The sequence below is a fragment of the Miniopterus natalensis genome, chromosome X (genome assembly GCF_054644295.1).
Source record: "Miniopterus natalensis isolate mMinNat1 chromosome X, mMinNat1.hap1, whole genome shotgun sequence".
In the NCBI taxonomy this organism is placed as follows: domain Eukaryota; kingdom Metazoa; phylum Chordata; class Mammalia; order Chiroptera; family Miniopteridae; genus Miniopterus; species Miniopterus natalensis.
Window position 1 is genome coordinate 95,164,430 of NC_142103.1, and position 14,922 is coordinate 95,179,351.

The following is a 14,922-nucleotide window of genomic DNA, read 5'->3' on the forward strand; positions in this document are numbered from 1 at the left end:
AAATTGCTAATTGTGGTTTTAAATTTTGGCTGTGCCCCAGAAGTAGATTGCTAATAGGTAAACTCTTTAGATAAAGTGTGGACATAAAATATACAGCGGGACCTTGGTTTTCCAACATGACCCGTTCCAGAAGCCCATTCGAGCTCTGAAACGTTCAAAAACCAAGGGATCTGCAGCTGACAGCTGGGCCTCAGGATCCTGCCCTCAGCAGGAGCCGCGGGGCATGTTCGACTCCCGAGGCGGGTTCGAAAACCGAAGCATTGCCTTCTGGGTCTAAGGCGTTCGTGACCCGAAATGCTCGTCCACGGAGACGTTTGAAAACCGAGGCACCACTGTACTCAGAATTAGCAAGAATCTTTCTAGCACCTTTCTCTAACCAAACAGGATTCTTCCTTGCTTTGGCCTGAAGACATCCCTCTCATCTTCTTTCCCAAATCTTCTCGTGTTAATGGATCTCTCTAAGGCCTTTCCTGGCCTATGCTGCTTCTTCCCGTCTATTTTGGGACAATACAAGGTAACCTCACTCCCCAAAGCACTCAGTGGATGGTGATTAGAAGAAACTATTAGAAGAAAAGTCAGGGACTTTTGGGGAGTGACGTGTCCAAACGGCAGTAACGAAGAGGACTGTGGATATTTAAGTGTGACAATCTTTGGGATTTTCAGAGCTGACATTTGCCTGGTTCTCATTTCTTTAGGGCCTTAGAAATGGTTTCCTAAGGTCTAGAACCAAAATAAACTGAAGGCTCCCCCCACTAAAAAAACCCTAATTCAAATGTCGAAGGACAGCAAGCCTGTTGGTTCTAGGTGGAGGGATGACTTTAGAACACATACGAAGTACCACTTGGCAGGGAAGAGGGTTCATGCTGTAGTCTCCTGACGATCACAAAGGCATATGTGGAATTACTCCAGTGCCAGCTAATGCCTTAGTTTCTCAAAGGGGTTTCCACTGGTGGATATCTGCTCTATTCAAAGATTAAATGGTAACTGAAACCAACCTTGGGCCTACTGCAGCTGTCCCAGAGTTCTATTTCCGTGCTTGTGCAGGCTACACTCATGATAGACTTTGTGAGAGCTTAATATAAATTCCTGGAGCTCAGACAATACCTCTATGTCTATTAAAAGAAGTTAGGACTTTGGAACTTAAGATGAGGTTGCTTGGTAATAATTAAAACAGAATAAAGCAAGTCACTCTGACACACAGCAATTATTTCTTCTACAAGACAGTCATAATTCAAGGAAAAAAAGCTTTCATCTAGAAAAAAGCAAGTTACTACATGTAGAATACATTTTTCATTTATAAGAGCAATAATGTTTTGTCTCTGGAATTTGAGGAAGAAAATTTCATTACAGACAGGAGCCATATTAATATATAACTATAATTATATATATTGTTGGAACAGTTAAGACCATCCCGTCCCATATTTTTCACATGTTTATAAAGAATTTATTTGAAATGAGGGTGATCATTTTCACACATGAAAAGTTTTTTCCCGTAGGGGAAAGAAAGAAGACAGAATTGAGTGGCCCAGGAAACATTTGAATGACACTACAGATTAGAAGTTGCCAAACTTCTGCTCTGAAGGCCAGGTAGTAAATATTTTAGGCTTTGCAGGCTGTGCCTTTGTAGAGGGAAAGCAGCCAGAGACAGTATGTGAATGAACGGGCCTGGCTGTGTCCCAATAAAACTTTATTTACAAACACAGGCAGCAGGCCATAGTTTGTTGACCCCTGCTATGTATCATTAGGGAAACCATTACGATCAAGTAATAGTGAAAATAATATTATAGAATTTGGTGCTTTGTAACGTTTCAAATAATCCCACATACATTTTTCCATGGGCTCGCTCCATTTTTCAGCTCTTTCCACCACTGAGGGGAGAGCTTTAATGAACGCTGTCTGAGAGCCCTATCAGCTGTCAGTTCCTTGAAGACATGTTTCGTATCTTATTTTCCAATGCCCAGCGGTTTATACCGAACTGACTCATTTCCTGTGAATTCAATATGCACACTGCATTTCCCGGCCTACTTCACATTCCTTGCCTCGGTGAAGCATTTCAGTCTCCCAAGCACCTATTCCTGTGCCCCTTGTACACATGTGTAACTTCCAGACCTACGCTGAGTATTTATACATACTCCTAAAGAGATTTCAGTTGTTCTAGAGAATTAGGGTGGGGCCCGTGAGGGCGAACCTAACTGAGCATCCATCACCAGACACTCAAAAAGGAAACAAGGGCTATTCATGTGGGCACAGGACAAAAAAGGAAAGGACGGAGCCCGTCTCCTGTGCTGCTCTTCCCTTGACCTTGGAAGCGAGGCAGGATGTTTTCTCGGCCTGGCCAAAGCCTTGAGATGTAAGAGGTTGGACAGGATGAGATGTTAGTGATTGTTTTGGACGAAGTTGTGACTGCTGCTGACCCCGTCTTCGAGTCGCTTATTCCTAAGCAGGAAGTATGTGAACTCACTAAAGGGCCTCGAAGGCTTTATCTGGATGAGAAGGTGTACACTGCAGCCGTTTCCTAGCTACATAACTAAGCCTTCCTATTTTTTGCCTTGTGGTAGATTGAAAAACATGGTGTCACTCTCCTGCAGTTTCTTCCATCAAGAGATAGAGCTTTAGGTCTATGAATTTTCCTCTCATCTTGGACTGTTTTCACTATGGTTAATTTATAAAGGGTTGTGATTGAATTTTTATTTTTTTCTTCAATCCCCAAGTTATTGAGAAGAGTGTTTTAGAGTCTTCTTAATAGTTCTCTTTCTTTTTGTTGTTAATTTCTAGTTTTTCAGCACCTGGGTCAGAGATTGTGTAGTATGAAATTTCTAAATTTGGATATTTAAGGTTTTCTGGGTCTCAAAGTACCTTAACACTGTTAAAAATATTCCATGGCAGTAAGAAATGAATGTTGAATTAAAACTTTATGTGTGTGTGTGTGTATGTGTATATATATATGTATATACATGTATATTATATATCATGTATTATATATTCTACACATATGTATAATCATGTATGTGTGTACGTATATATTCAGTTATGTTTAATAACTATAATATTACAACTTTTTACATCCATTTTTAAGCAGATGGTTTTCCAAATTCTGAAGAGGTGTTTTGCCGAAAAATTTTTTTTGGTATTTATAATAGTCTCTTCTCTCTATATTTTGACAAAATATTGTCAGTACTTAGAGATTCATGATTGATATATTTTGGTGGTTTGTATTTGTATTAAAGGTACTACTAACTTACAAATATTTTTAAAATTCTTGTATATAATAAATGAATGAAAGAGGAAGTAAAAACTGAAATCACACACTATTAAGAAAGTATTAACAATAAAAATAATACATACTCCAGTGAAAATTGATCCTGGTCTCACTTGAAATTTATGACCACAAACCTTAATTAGGCCTCAAGAGCTGTCTCACAGCCTTACTATGTTTTCAGAGAAATCCCCTCCCCTCTCTGAAAGAGCTATTTTAAACCTTCTCAGAACTCCAAAGTCTTCCTCACATCTCACTCTCAGCTGCCAACCTTGCTTCTTATTTCACTGAAAAATTATTCTCAATCAGAAGAGCACGTCCTTCCCCTCCCCCGGCAAGCCGGCCAAGCTGCTGGCCTCTGCACCCACATTCCTTGTCTCCCTCCTGTCACACCCTTCACACCCTCACACTGGTCACTGCTCTTGCTCCTACGGAGGCCAGCCCCGCCGGCTGTGCCAACTGGATCCCCACCGCTTGCGGCTGCTCCAAATTATAATCATGGTGAGGCGGTTTTCAGTACGGCCAGAAATTGTGTGCCACTGCTCCCATAGAGAAAGAGGTCTGTGGGTGTGTAACTGCTTCAGCAAACAGAACAGCGGGAGTGATGTGATGTGCCTCCCAAGGCCAGGCCTAGAGGGCCATGCAGTTTCTGCTCTTTTTACTGGATCACTTACTATTGGAACCTGAATCGCCATGTGAGAAGCCAACAACCCTGAGGCCACCATCCTGGAGAGGCCTCATGTAGGCATTCTGGCGGACAGTCCCAGCTGAGCCAGCCTCCTGGCCACCCCTGACAAAGGGCGCTAGACATGGGAGTGGAGCGACCATCATGGAAGTGGGTCCTCCAGCCCCAACTGGCCCAGTTTCAAGAATGAGAGCAATAATCCCTTGTATAAGTCAAACAATCCTGGGCAAGCTCACATTTCTGTAGCTTTACATAGTAAATGTTTATTTCTCACTCATGCCAGAATCTGATGTGCGTCCAGCGATCCAATTCCATTTTGTAGCTGTAACATCTAGGACTGGTGGCTTCTAAGGTCGCTACAGGAAGAAAGGAAGATCTGGATTGCACAAGATGTTTTGAAGGGCCAAGTCCGGAATGGCTTACAGCAGTGCTTCTCAAACTTTCTGAGGACCAGGTTTTTTAAAGAAAAGTTACTCCATTGTAGTCCAGCACTTTTCTAAAAATGCAACAAAAATGAATTACTAGAAAAATGAAATGCTGCTTGGAGGTGGGGGCAATGTCAAAGTGACATAAAGTCCCTAATGGCTTATTTTCACTTTTTAAAAAATATTTATTTATTTACAAAAAACCCCCACAAACAGGTACATGCAGGACCCTGGGCAGAGCCTCTGTACAACTGGAATTAAGGTTCTTAACATCTTCTGTGTGTCAAGTACCATGCAATCACTCTTACAACAATCTTTAATGATGAAGAAAAAGGAGAATTGTTGTTTTGGGATTTTTTTGTCTTTTTTTTTTTATTGTAGAAAATATTACAGATGTCCTTTTTTCTCCCCATTAACCCTCTCCACCTCCCACCCACTCCCCCACCCAGTCCCTCACCACACTATTGTCTGTGTCCATGGGTTATGCATATATGCACAGAAATTCTTAGATTAATCACTCCGCACTAACCCACCCTCCTCCATCCCTCTGACAGTCATCGGTCTGATCCATGCTTCCGTGTCATTGGATCTATTCTGTTCATCAGTTTCTTCTGTTCATTACATTCCACATATGAGTGAGATCATGTGATGTTTGTCTTTCTCTGCCTGGCTTATTTCACTCAGCATAATACTCTCCAGGTCCCCCTATGCTGTCCCAAAGGGTAAGAGATCCTTCTTTTTTATAGCTGCGTAGTATTCCATGGTGTAATCGTCTCACAGGGTTTTACCCACTCATCTACTGATGGGCACTTGGGCTATCTCCAGATCTTGGCTATTGTAAACTGTGCTGCTAGGCACATAGGGCTGCATATATTCTTTCTGACTAGTGTTTAAGGATTCTTAGGATATATTCCTAGAAGTGGGATCACTGGGTCAAAAGGCAGCTCCGTTTTTAATTTTTTTGAGGAAACTCCATACTGTTTCCCACAGTGGCTGCCCCAGTCTGTATTCCCACCAGCAGTGCACTAGGGTCCCCTTTCTCCACATCCTCGCCAGCATATGTCATTTGTTGATTTGTTGATGGTAGCCTAATGGCTTACTTTTAAATTTCTGTATTATCTCATTGCAAACTGGTAACAAACAGTTTGCAAATGGGCACTGGTGCATGGACCACTCTTTGAGTAGCACTAGCTTACACTAATTGGGCCCACATCCTGTTGGCCAGAGCTCAGTCACATGACCCCTATCTAACTGTGAGTGAGCCTGGAAAATATAGTGTGGGGAACTGGAGACAGTGTGCTGAACTCAGCATTGTCTCTGTGACGTGCTTTAGGTTAGGGTTTTATTCCTTCTTTTTCTCTAGGAAGACCCAGGTTTTTACAAGTTTATGGTCTCATTTATGTTCACAGATCTAGTTTAGTTAAAAAAACAAACAACATTTTTAGAGCAGGAAGGAAAGGAAACTGGAGAAGTCCTGCACACAGTGTGCTGTAATTGTGATTCTCCCCAGTTTTACAAATCTTGACCTTGCGTGAAATTCTAGTTGATGAAAAGTTTTGTTCAAGGGCACACAGGCCATGGTAACATTTCCATTACATTCCAGATCTCTGGTACATGTGCCAGGTGGCTACTGCTTCAGATCCTGGAGGAGGACCCTCCCCCATCTACCATGTGTCACCAAAGGGATTAGAGTTACCTCATTTTTGAAAAAGAGCCAGGTTATAGAGGTCTCATGTGACAATGCAGAAAAATGTAATTCTAAGTACACTTATAAGCCATCAAAACCCTGCGAAAATAGTCCATTTCAACACTCATTAGAAAATTACTAATAAGATGAGCAGTCAAAATGTTGGCATAGGTAAACCTGGTACTTAGAACCTCCCACAACCACATCAAAATTACAACTAAATTACAAAACAACCAGCATTCAGAACTGCCTGAAATCTAAGCCGAACTAAAGTCTTACAACTAGGAATAATAAGAAGCCATATTGAGACTGGTAGGAGGGGCAGAGACAAGGAACAGGCAGGTCCCACACCCACGTGTGGTGGATAAAAATCGGGAGGAAAATCTTGGCTGTTGAGGTCCCTCCTGAGGAGCAAGGGGTCCCAGACCCATGTCAGAATCCCCAGCCCAGGGTTCTGGTGCTGGGAAGAGAAGTCCCCATAACTTCTGGCTGTAAAAACCAGCAGGGATTTGGCTTAGTGAGATGAAGGGCAGCTGGAGTCCCAGCATTCCTCTTAAAGGGCCCATGCATAGACTTACTTGGACTCACTTGCTCTGAGTTCCTAGTGTTATGCCAACAGCAATCAGGGATCAACTACAACAGGATACTGCACACAGTCCACACAAGGGGCACACCTGAAGCACCCAACTTGGGTGATGTGGAGGCTGCACCACTGGGCCCAACAGGACACCTACTACATTAGGCTGCGCTATGAAGCCTAGGAGATGTAGCAGCTCTACCTAATAGATAGAGACAAGCACAGGGAAGCAGCCAAAATGAAGAGACAAAGAAACAGGTCCCAAGTGAAAGAACAAGAGAAATCGCAAGAAAAAAACCAACCCTAAATGAAATGGAGGCAAGCAAACTACCAGATACAGAGTTCAAAACAATGGTTATAAGGATTTTCAAGGAACCTTGAACTTCCAACAGCCTAAAAAAGGACATGGAAAACAAAAAACAACCAGTCAGAAATGAAGGATACACTAACAGAAATGAAGAATAAATTACAGGGAATCAATAATAGAGTAGATGAAGCAGAGGATAAAATCAGAAATTTGGAAGACCAGGTAGCAGGAAACACCCAATCAGAACAGCAAAAAGAAAAAGAATAAAAAAAAATGAGGATAGCGTAAGCAGCTTATGGGACAATTTTAAGGGTACCAACATTTGCATCATGGAAGTGCAGGAAGGAGAGGAAAGAGAGCAAGAAATGGAAAACTTATTTGAAAATAATGACAGGAAACTTTCCTAAAATGGTGAAGGAAAAAGACGCACAAGTCCAGGAAGCACAGAGACCCCCAAGCAAGATGAACCCAAAGGCACATCATAATTAAAATGGCAAAGGTTAAAGACAAAGAGAGAATCTTAAAAGCGACAAGAGAAAGACAGTTACCTACAAAGGAGCTCCCACAAGACTGTCAGTACTGAGCCCCAGTTGCCCACAGCAGGAAGTTGCTCATTATTACACCTTACTGGCTTTCTCCTTTCCCTGTCCCACTTTCCCACTTCCTCACATGTATTCTCTGGGATCAGTACCCAAACAGACCACCTGCAACCAAGTCTTTGTCTCAGTGTCTGGGTTTGAGGCAACCCAAACCAAGACTATGTTGGAATCATTCCACCAGAGAACAGGGAGGTTTTATCACCGACTTCATCTCCATTGACTGAAGTTTGTCCCTAGGGGGGTGTGTTCCCTGGCACTTATGGGTCATGCCTGTAGCACACCCGGGCAGCCTGCCTTGGAGATGGGGAGAGCACCAATGCAGAGAAGCAGAGAGAGTCCGGCTTTTGAGCTGTGAAGCTGGCAGCACTCTGGGAGCTGTCTGTGGCTGTAGGAGAACTCAGGTGGGCGAGGAGATTTTGAGAAAGGTATGAACAGTGTTTGCCACACCTCCTCTTGGCTTAAACTAGTTCACTTTGGGTTTCTGTCACTTAGGACCAAAGGAGTCTGATTATGCAGCTCACCTTAGCTCTTCCCACAGAGGCAGCCATGCCCATGTTGGGCCAGCCCTGTGGACAAGGCATTGCTGCCAGAAATACTTTCCTTGACAATGTACAACACCAGATATTGGGGGATGGTTGGGAACAAAAGGTCTGTGGCAAAATGTATGGGCTGAGTGCAAGGCAAGGGATCAGAAATGGCTCATTGTCGTTCATCCATGGAGTGATGTCACCTATTGTCTGGTGAAGAGCTCTGAACGTATAGGATTAGCCAACCATCTGGGGAAATATTAGGGTGCTCAGTATATTCTTCCCCATTGTGAAAATAACTCACTTTTGGTGCTATATGATCTCAAAGTATACTATCTAAACTAAATTTTAAAGACACTTTTTTAAAACAGCACATGAATAGAACTTACTGGTGAACCCCAAACTGTGATGAACCACAGTTATCTGCTGACCTCCTAAGCTACTGGAAAGCTGGTATTCTTTTTACCCACCTGCTTCCATTTGAAATGCATTCAGCTGCAGGGAACAGAAACCTGACTTCAGGGACTCATACTAATTGGAGCGTCTTTTCTTCACATAACGAGAGGGCTGGTAGGAGGTGGCTGCTGGTGAGAGTTCCAGTGGCTGACCATGCAGTCAGGGACTGAGACATGGAGTTACTTTCATCCAGTGGATGCATTGTAAGTGTGTCCACTCTGTTTAATCCTTCTACTGAAGGGAAGTTCCATGCAAAGGAACTTTCAGAGATTGCAGAAGTAAAAAAAAAAAAAAAAAAAAAAAAAAAAAATTCAGTAGTGTTAAAAATAATGAGCCCAAGAACTCCCTAATAAAAAATACCCCTCAAAAAACCCAGAACAAAAATAATGAGGGTGTGCCTTAGGACTTGGCAGTGTTCTCTTTAAAAAGCGTTTTGCCTCATACCTGGTCCTGGCCTTTTTCATACTTAAAATCGATTTCTTCTTTATTTTGTTTAGTCTGCTCTCTCCTGCGCGCTAAGGTCAAAGTCATCGCTACCAGCAGAGGCAGTACAGCAGAGAGAGCAAGGACTCTGGGCCCTAGAACCACAGCAGTCAGTTGATATGTGACCACTTTTGACCTACGAAAAGGGTGATGTCTTACAGTTCACCAGAATATTATAATCATCATCATTTGGTGACCATCTATTGAGTGATTCTGAAATAACTTTAACAGGTCCTAAGTGGCCAAGCTAGGACTCAAATACTCTGTGATGTCTGTGCCCTGCTGAGAAGCTGGGTGCCATGCTGCCTCTTTCCTATTTTTATTGAACACTCCTTATCTTCTGGCCTCCAGGTAATAAAGCTAAAGATAGAAACTTTTCCTACTTTTCAAACTTCACTGTGCCCCCTCAGAATACGTGAGAAAATGCAGCCAGCATCTCCTGGAAGATTAGGAGGGCAGTAAGATTCCGTAGCCACCTTCCGGCTGACATCTGAGCCCTGCTTTCAGCACGGTCAAGCCTTTCGGAGGCAGCTAGCGTATGGCTTGTATCAAACTCTATATTTAGGAAGAACAACTGTGAGCTATGACAGGAATTCTCTTTAACACTTAGCCTTAAACCAAGTTTCCCTCCAGCCCAGAGCCGGGAGCAGCTCTCAATCCCGGGTGAGGCACCGAGCACTTGAGCTATTTCAGCCACATGCAAAGCATCGGAATTGAGATCGCAGCTCAGAGGACACCAAGCATCCCTTTCACCTTCTGAGGAGCCTTGTATTCTTGCACCTGGCTGCCTGGGGCTTTCCTTAGGCAGTAAACAAATACACAAAGCAGGTAAGCGGAAGGACGCAGCTCGGGCGCCTGGGCTTTTGAAGGACATTTCCTTGGTACCTAACTTGAAGTGACTACTTATAGCTTGGTAGGCTCGTAACCAGTGGGTGTGTAACTTCCTTGCAGATTCACTGTTCATAGGTGATGTTGCTGCTTCTGTTTTATAAATTGTGTGTATGTGTGTGTGTGTGTGTGGTTGAAGGAATATTGAACTAAAAGTAGTTTGTATTGGTAGTGACATTAAGAAACTTTCCATGGTCCAGGTATGATGACTGTGACCCTGAATATTATGTCATTTTGATTCTTATGGCCAGGGTTACAGTCTGTCAGCTGCAGACCGATTCGGGCTGTAAGCCTAGAAATCATCAGAATTTGGGGCAGAGATAAGCTAGCTCTTTGGTCTGCCTCACTGCAAATTATTGCCAGAGTTGTTTCACGGTTCAAGTTTGAAATGCTTTTCTCTTCTCCCTAAGCACCAGGCTTGCCCTCCATGACAGAGTTCTATCAACCTATAGATCAATACTCCAGCCCCATTTTTTCACAAACCCCACGTTAGTCACGCTGCTCCCTACCCAGGGTAGAGGGCAACACTCCTGGCTCATTGTGGGCACAGGTTCTGAACCGTGGGAACACTAAGTGCCTCTTCCCTCTCCGGGGATTTCATGCCAAGTGAATAAGGGGCCAGTCCAGACAGCGGGCCATCCTTCCACACCCTCCTCAGAATTATTTTTAGCTGCGGGACAGAAGATAATTCCCTTTGAGATTTCGCTTTGGCCTTTTAATTGACCTTTAAAAAGAACAAACAAAGTCCCTTCTCCGCAAATATTGATTTACTTTCCTGTGAACCCAGTCTTATTAGTGACACTAATGTTGACAAAATCTGAGTAAGCTGAAGGGTCTTGTCCAGAAGTCAGCGCTGGGGGCTGCAGCGAAAAGCCGGCGGAGGCACTGTCCCTGCCTCGGCACACAGACCGCCCAAGGTCCCAGGGACCTGCAGAGCTGCCGCGACAACGGCAAGCGTTTCCATCACAGATACGGGCTTTGTAAAAGTAACACACGCCGGTCCCACTTCCCAAATGGTAGCCAGAGCGGGAGACGCGGGAACAGCGCCGTGTGCGGAGCCGCGCGCCCCGGCAGAGCGGCGGCGGCCTGGGCCCGGAGGCGCGGCTGGGGGAGGTGCGCCCCCGCTCGCTTCCCTGCGGGGCGAGGCGGCCGGGGCCGCAGCCGGGAGCACTGTCTATTTTTACTCATCGCCTGCTCTGCCCTGATTTCTCCGTGAATGAGGACAGCAGGCACTTACACAAATGTTATCTAGCCTGTTTGCAGGGCTGCGAGCTGGGAGCTGACCAACTTTCCAGCGCTGCCCCTGTCGCGGACTGACATACATGCTAAGCAATTCCTGTGCAAACGAGATCATACCAAAGCTACACAGAGACAAGGCCCACGGAAGATTCATCTGTTAAGCTTAGAGGTCCACGAAATACAAATCAATGCAGCTCAGTGAAAAAAATCAAGCACAAAATCAGCCTGATTAAAAAAATTTCAATGCAATATAAGTAGCACATTCATTACCTGATTTTCCCCCCATTTCAACCTGTTATTGTAATAACATAAAGAAATTCCCAATTCCCACATTTCAAATCGCCGGGCAAAATATATTTAGAAGTTCCCAAGTGATATTAGTTAAACTTTAGTTTTGCACACATAAAGTATACTATATGCTGAGATATTTAGAGTCCTGTGCAAATTATTGCTTTGTATGACTTCTAATGGCTTTTGAGGAATAGAGACATTAAAAACTAAACTACCAAGCTTTTCCTTTTGAAATTGAACTGTGTGTCCTAGATCCAAAAATTAAAGATTCTTTGTTGAGTTTTGGACACTGCAGGAAAAAGAGCAACCTATTTGAAACATATAGAGCAAAATGCATTCCTGGTTGTTTAATTTGTTGCTGCTTTTAATTTTTTAACCATATTGAAAATAATTCTACCTTTATGCATGGAGGCTATATTTCTAAATAACCAAAACATTCACGTGAAACTTTTCAAAAATCTCATTGTTTTCATGTATGTGGCTCCAAAGGCTATATAGTTGGATGTACTAATTATAGAGATTGAAAAAATTTATGTAATTATTTAACTTCATATAATAGAGAGTAAGACTTTGAAGATCTGAAAAAAAAAAAAAAAGGGTAAGTTTTCACAGAATTCTCAGATATTTTATCTCTAAAATATTGAGGAGCATCTACTACGTCAATTCTTACGCTGTGCTTAAAGCTGTAGACCAGTATTCAGTTGTCCTAAAAAGTCACTAGCTATGGGCACTGGCAGTAAAACAATAAATATTTGTATCACGTTTTATAGTTCACGAGGCATTTTCAGGAGCATTATGTCATTTTGATTCTTACCACAACCTGTGAAGCAGGTAAAGCTTGAGGAAGTGGAAATGAAGCCCGAGATTCATTTGAGTGAGCGACGCAGTCCCGCTTACACAGGACTTGTGGCCCGCGGCCGCGCTGCTCCCTGGGCTCATCCCCTCAGCAGTTCGCGCGCACACGTACACGCATCAACAGGGAAAGTCAGCCAACCCATCCGACAGTTTCAGTTTAAAAGGCAGCATGTTTTTAATTCACCGAGTTTTTAACTTTTTTGCTCTGTTCTGGCAACATTTAATGGGCCGAGCGATAAGGACACTGATACAGAGCCGGGCTGTTGCCTCGCCCCGGCCCCAGCCAGGTCTCATATGCTGAAAGAAAGCAAAGACCCTTTGGGAAGGAAGCGCCACTGCATCTTGGGGACATGACACGGTCGCGTCAGTTCTGCTTGCCCTCTGGGGCTGCTTTGGCTCTGGACACACAGTGGGGCAGCGGCCCGCGCCCTCCGTGGCCGGGCGAGCGGGGAGCGTCCAGCGGAGGCCGAGGCCGGGCCCCTGCCCTCTGGGTGTCCGGCGGCGGGGAGGCGCTCTCGGTTGACTGACGCGTGGCCCTGGCAACAACTAATTCAGATCAAAAGTTCAGTTTCCAGCGGAAAGCCTCCGAGGCCCCAAACAAAGGTGTTTTATTCCCACTGCCTCTCCTCCGCGGCTCTCGGCGGGGGGCAGGGGGCAGGGAAGGAGATGATAGCGCCTTTCAAGTCGCTGATGGCCTATCGTTAGCATCGGGGCGCGGCGGCTCAGCGTTTCTGCTCCTGAATGATTTATCTGGCGCTCTCGGGTTGCCTCTCCCTGAGGCTTTAGGAAGGAGAGTCGCTAAGTAACTTTGGAAACTGAGACTGAAAGAATATATGGCCAGTGAAAGGGGTGACTGCCCAGTTGAATCATGAGTTAAGTTCTAATTTATCAAGCCCGAGAATCTGAATGCCGCCACCTCTAACAGTTTCGTACTTGTTTTTTTAGGGATAAGACTGCGTGAATATGTCGAAACAGCCAGTTTCCAATGTCAGAGCCATCCAGGTAAGTAGGCATATTTGTGTTTTCACATCAGCTCTGACTTCTAGCCTGTTTGCTTAGTAAATCAGACTTTTTGCAGTTCTTTGACCCTAACCGATGATTACCTTCAAGAAGAAAACAAAGACTCATTTAAGGTACACTTGAGAAAGGATATAAGGCCGGTAAGGTACAATGAAGAAGGAAGAAGCTATTTTTGTTTAATTGTGCTGAGTTATAAGACAATCAAAGTTTATGAATGAGAATGAAATGTTCTACAAAAATGTAGTGTGTATGTTCTTTGATGTGTAAGTTTTTATATGCTCATTGATGGGAATTAAGAAATTCAATTTCCATTTTTATATCCATTTGAGTTTGTGGAGCCATCTGTTTAAAATACATCTTTCTGTAAATAATATACTTTTCTTGTCAAGTGTTCTTCCCAAGGCTTGGGTATTTATCTTTTAAAGTACATATGCTATTATGTCTCATCAAGCCCTCCCAGCAAATGAATTCTTTGGTTGTTTCAACTGACTTATGCATCACTCACAAAAAGGGGAGAGGGAAGCAGGAATTTGGGAACACAAATATAATTATGAAGATAACTTTCAATATTTGTTTTCACCAATTTGTTATTTCTCTTAAGGGCTCTGTGTTTAGCTCTCAAATGGCTCCCACACTGGGATGCTGGCCGCATGCTTTACTGTAAAATTCCATCTTTCCTTCCCATGAGCATGGAGCCATCTGTGCTTTCTCTAAAGGAACTTTCAGACATTTTTTTCCTGCACTGTGCTGAATACTGCAGAGCATGTGGCAGTTCCTGAATATTTGGGGTCTGCATAAACATACTCACAAGTGAGTGGTGGTATTTTGGAGGGGCGTGCGCGTGGCCAGGTTGTGGGCTTAGAAACCCTAGCGCACACCGGTGGGAGAGAAAAGTGAAGGGACAGGTCTTTACCTGTGGTGACTAATGCATAGCTTTACATGGATGGACTTCTTAAGTGGCAAGATCAACAACCACCTCTGGAAACGTGTCATAGAACAAACCAAGGAAGGGCATACTGGCAAGGAAGGAGTCAACTTCACATAGCCACGTTGGCCCTCTGGTGTCCACCTAGTGAGCCTGTGACATAGCGACACTGGTAGTGTAATTTATTTTGCTTCCCAGATCTGAGGGCCTCCTGGGGCCTTTGAACCTTCTCTTTACCCAGGGTGCAGAGCTGTTAATGGCATGGGCTCTGAGGCCAGGTTACTGGAGTCTGAGTCCCTGATCTATTTTGTACTGGTGTGGGATCATGGGAAAACAACTTGACCTATTTTACCTCTCTGCCTCCATTTCCACATCTGTAAAATGGGGGGAATAATAGTACTCACCTCCCAGGGCTACTCGTACAAGATGCTTAGAACAGCATAGTTAGCCCTCACCAAGTGTCAACTGTTATGATGCTATCATTCAGGAGTGATCTGTGTGAAAGTGATGAGAAGTAATGCACTGTACTTGAAGCTCCCACAGTGCGAAACATGAATTTCCTTTTCATTTTGCAGGACACAAAAACACAGTCCTTCCAGGCTGCCTTTGCTTCTCTTCTTTTTAAAGCTGAAAGTGTGTTGACTTTTTTCCCTTAGTGCTTCCCTAAGATCTGCACTGAAAATTCACCAGTATTTTATCTAA

General features: G+C 43.8%; 1 protein-coding gene across 1 annotated transcript in view; it reads left to right on the forward strand.

Moving 5' to 3' along the window:
• Positions 1-9,657: 9,657 nt before the first annotated feature.
• Positions 9,658-14,922, forward strand: part of SMPX (small muscle protein X-linked) — a 47,579-nt gene continuing 42,314 nt past the window's right edge. Inside the window, exons 1-2 of the mRNA XM_016199384.2 lie at positions 9,658-9,830; positions 13,221-13,277. Coding sequence (XP_016054870.1) covers positions 13,239-13,277 — 39 coding nt within the window. The 5' untranslated portion in view covers positions 9,658-9,830; positions 13,221-13,238. The remainder of the gene's footprint in view (positions 9,831-13,220; positions 13,278-14,922) is intronic.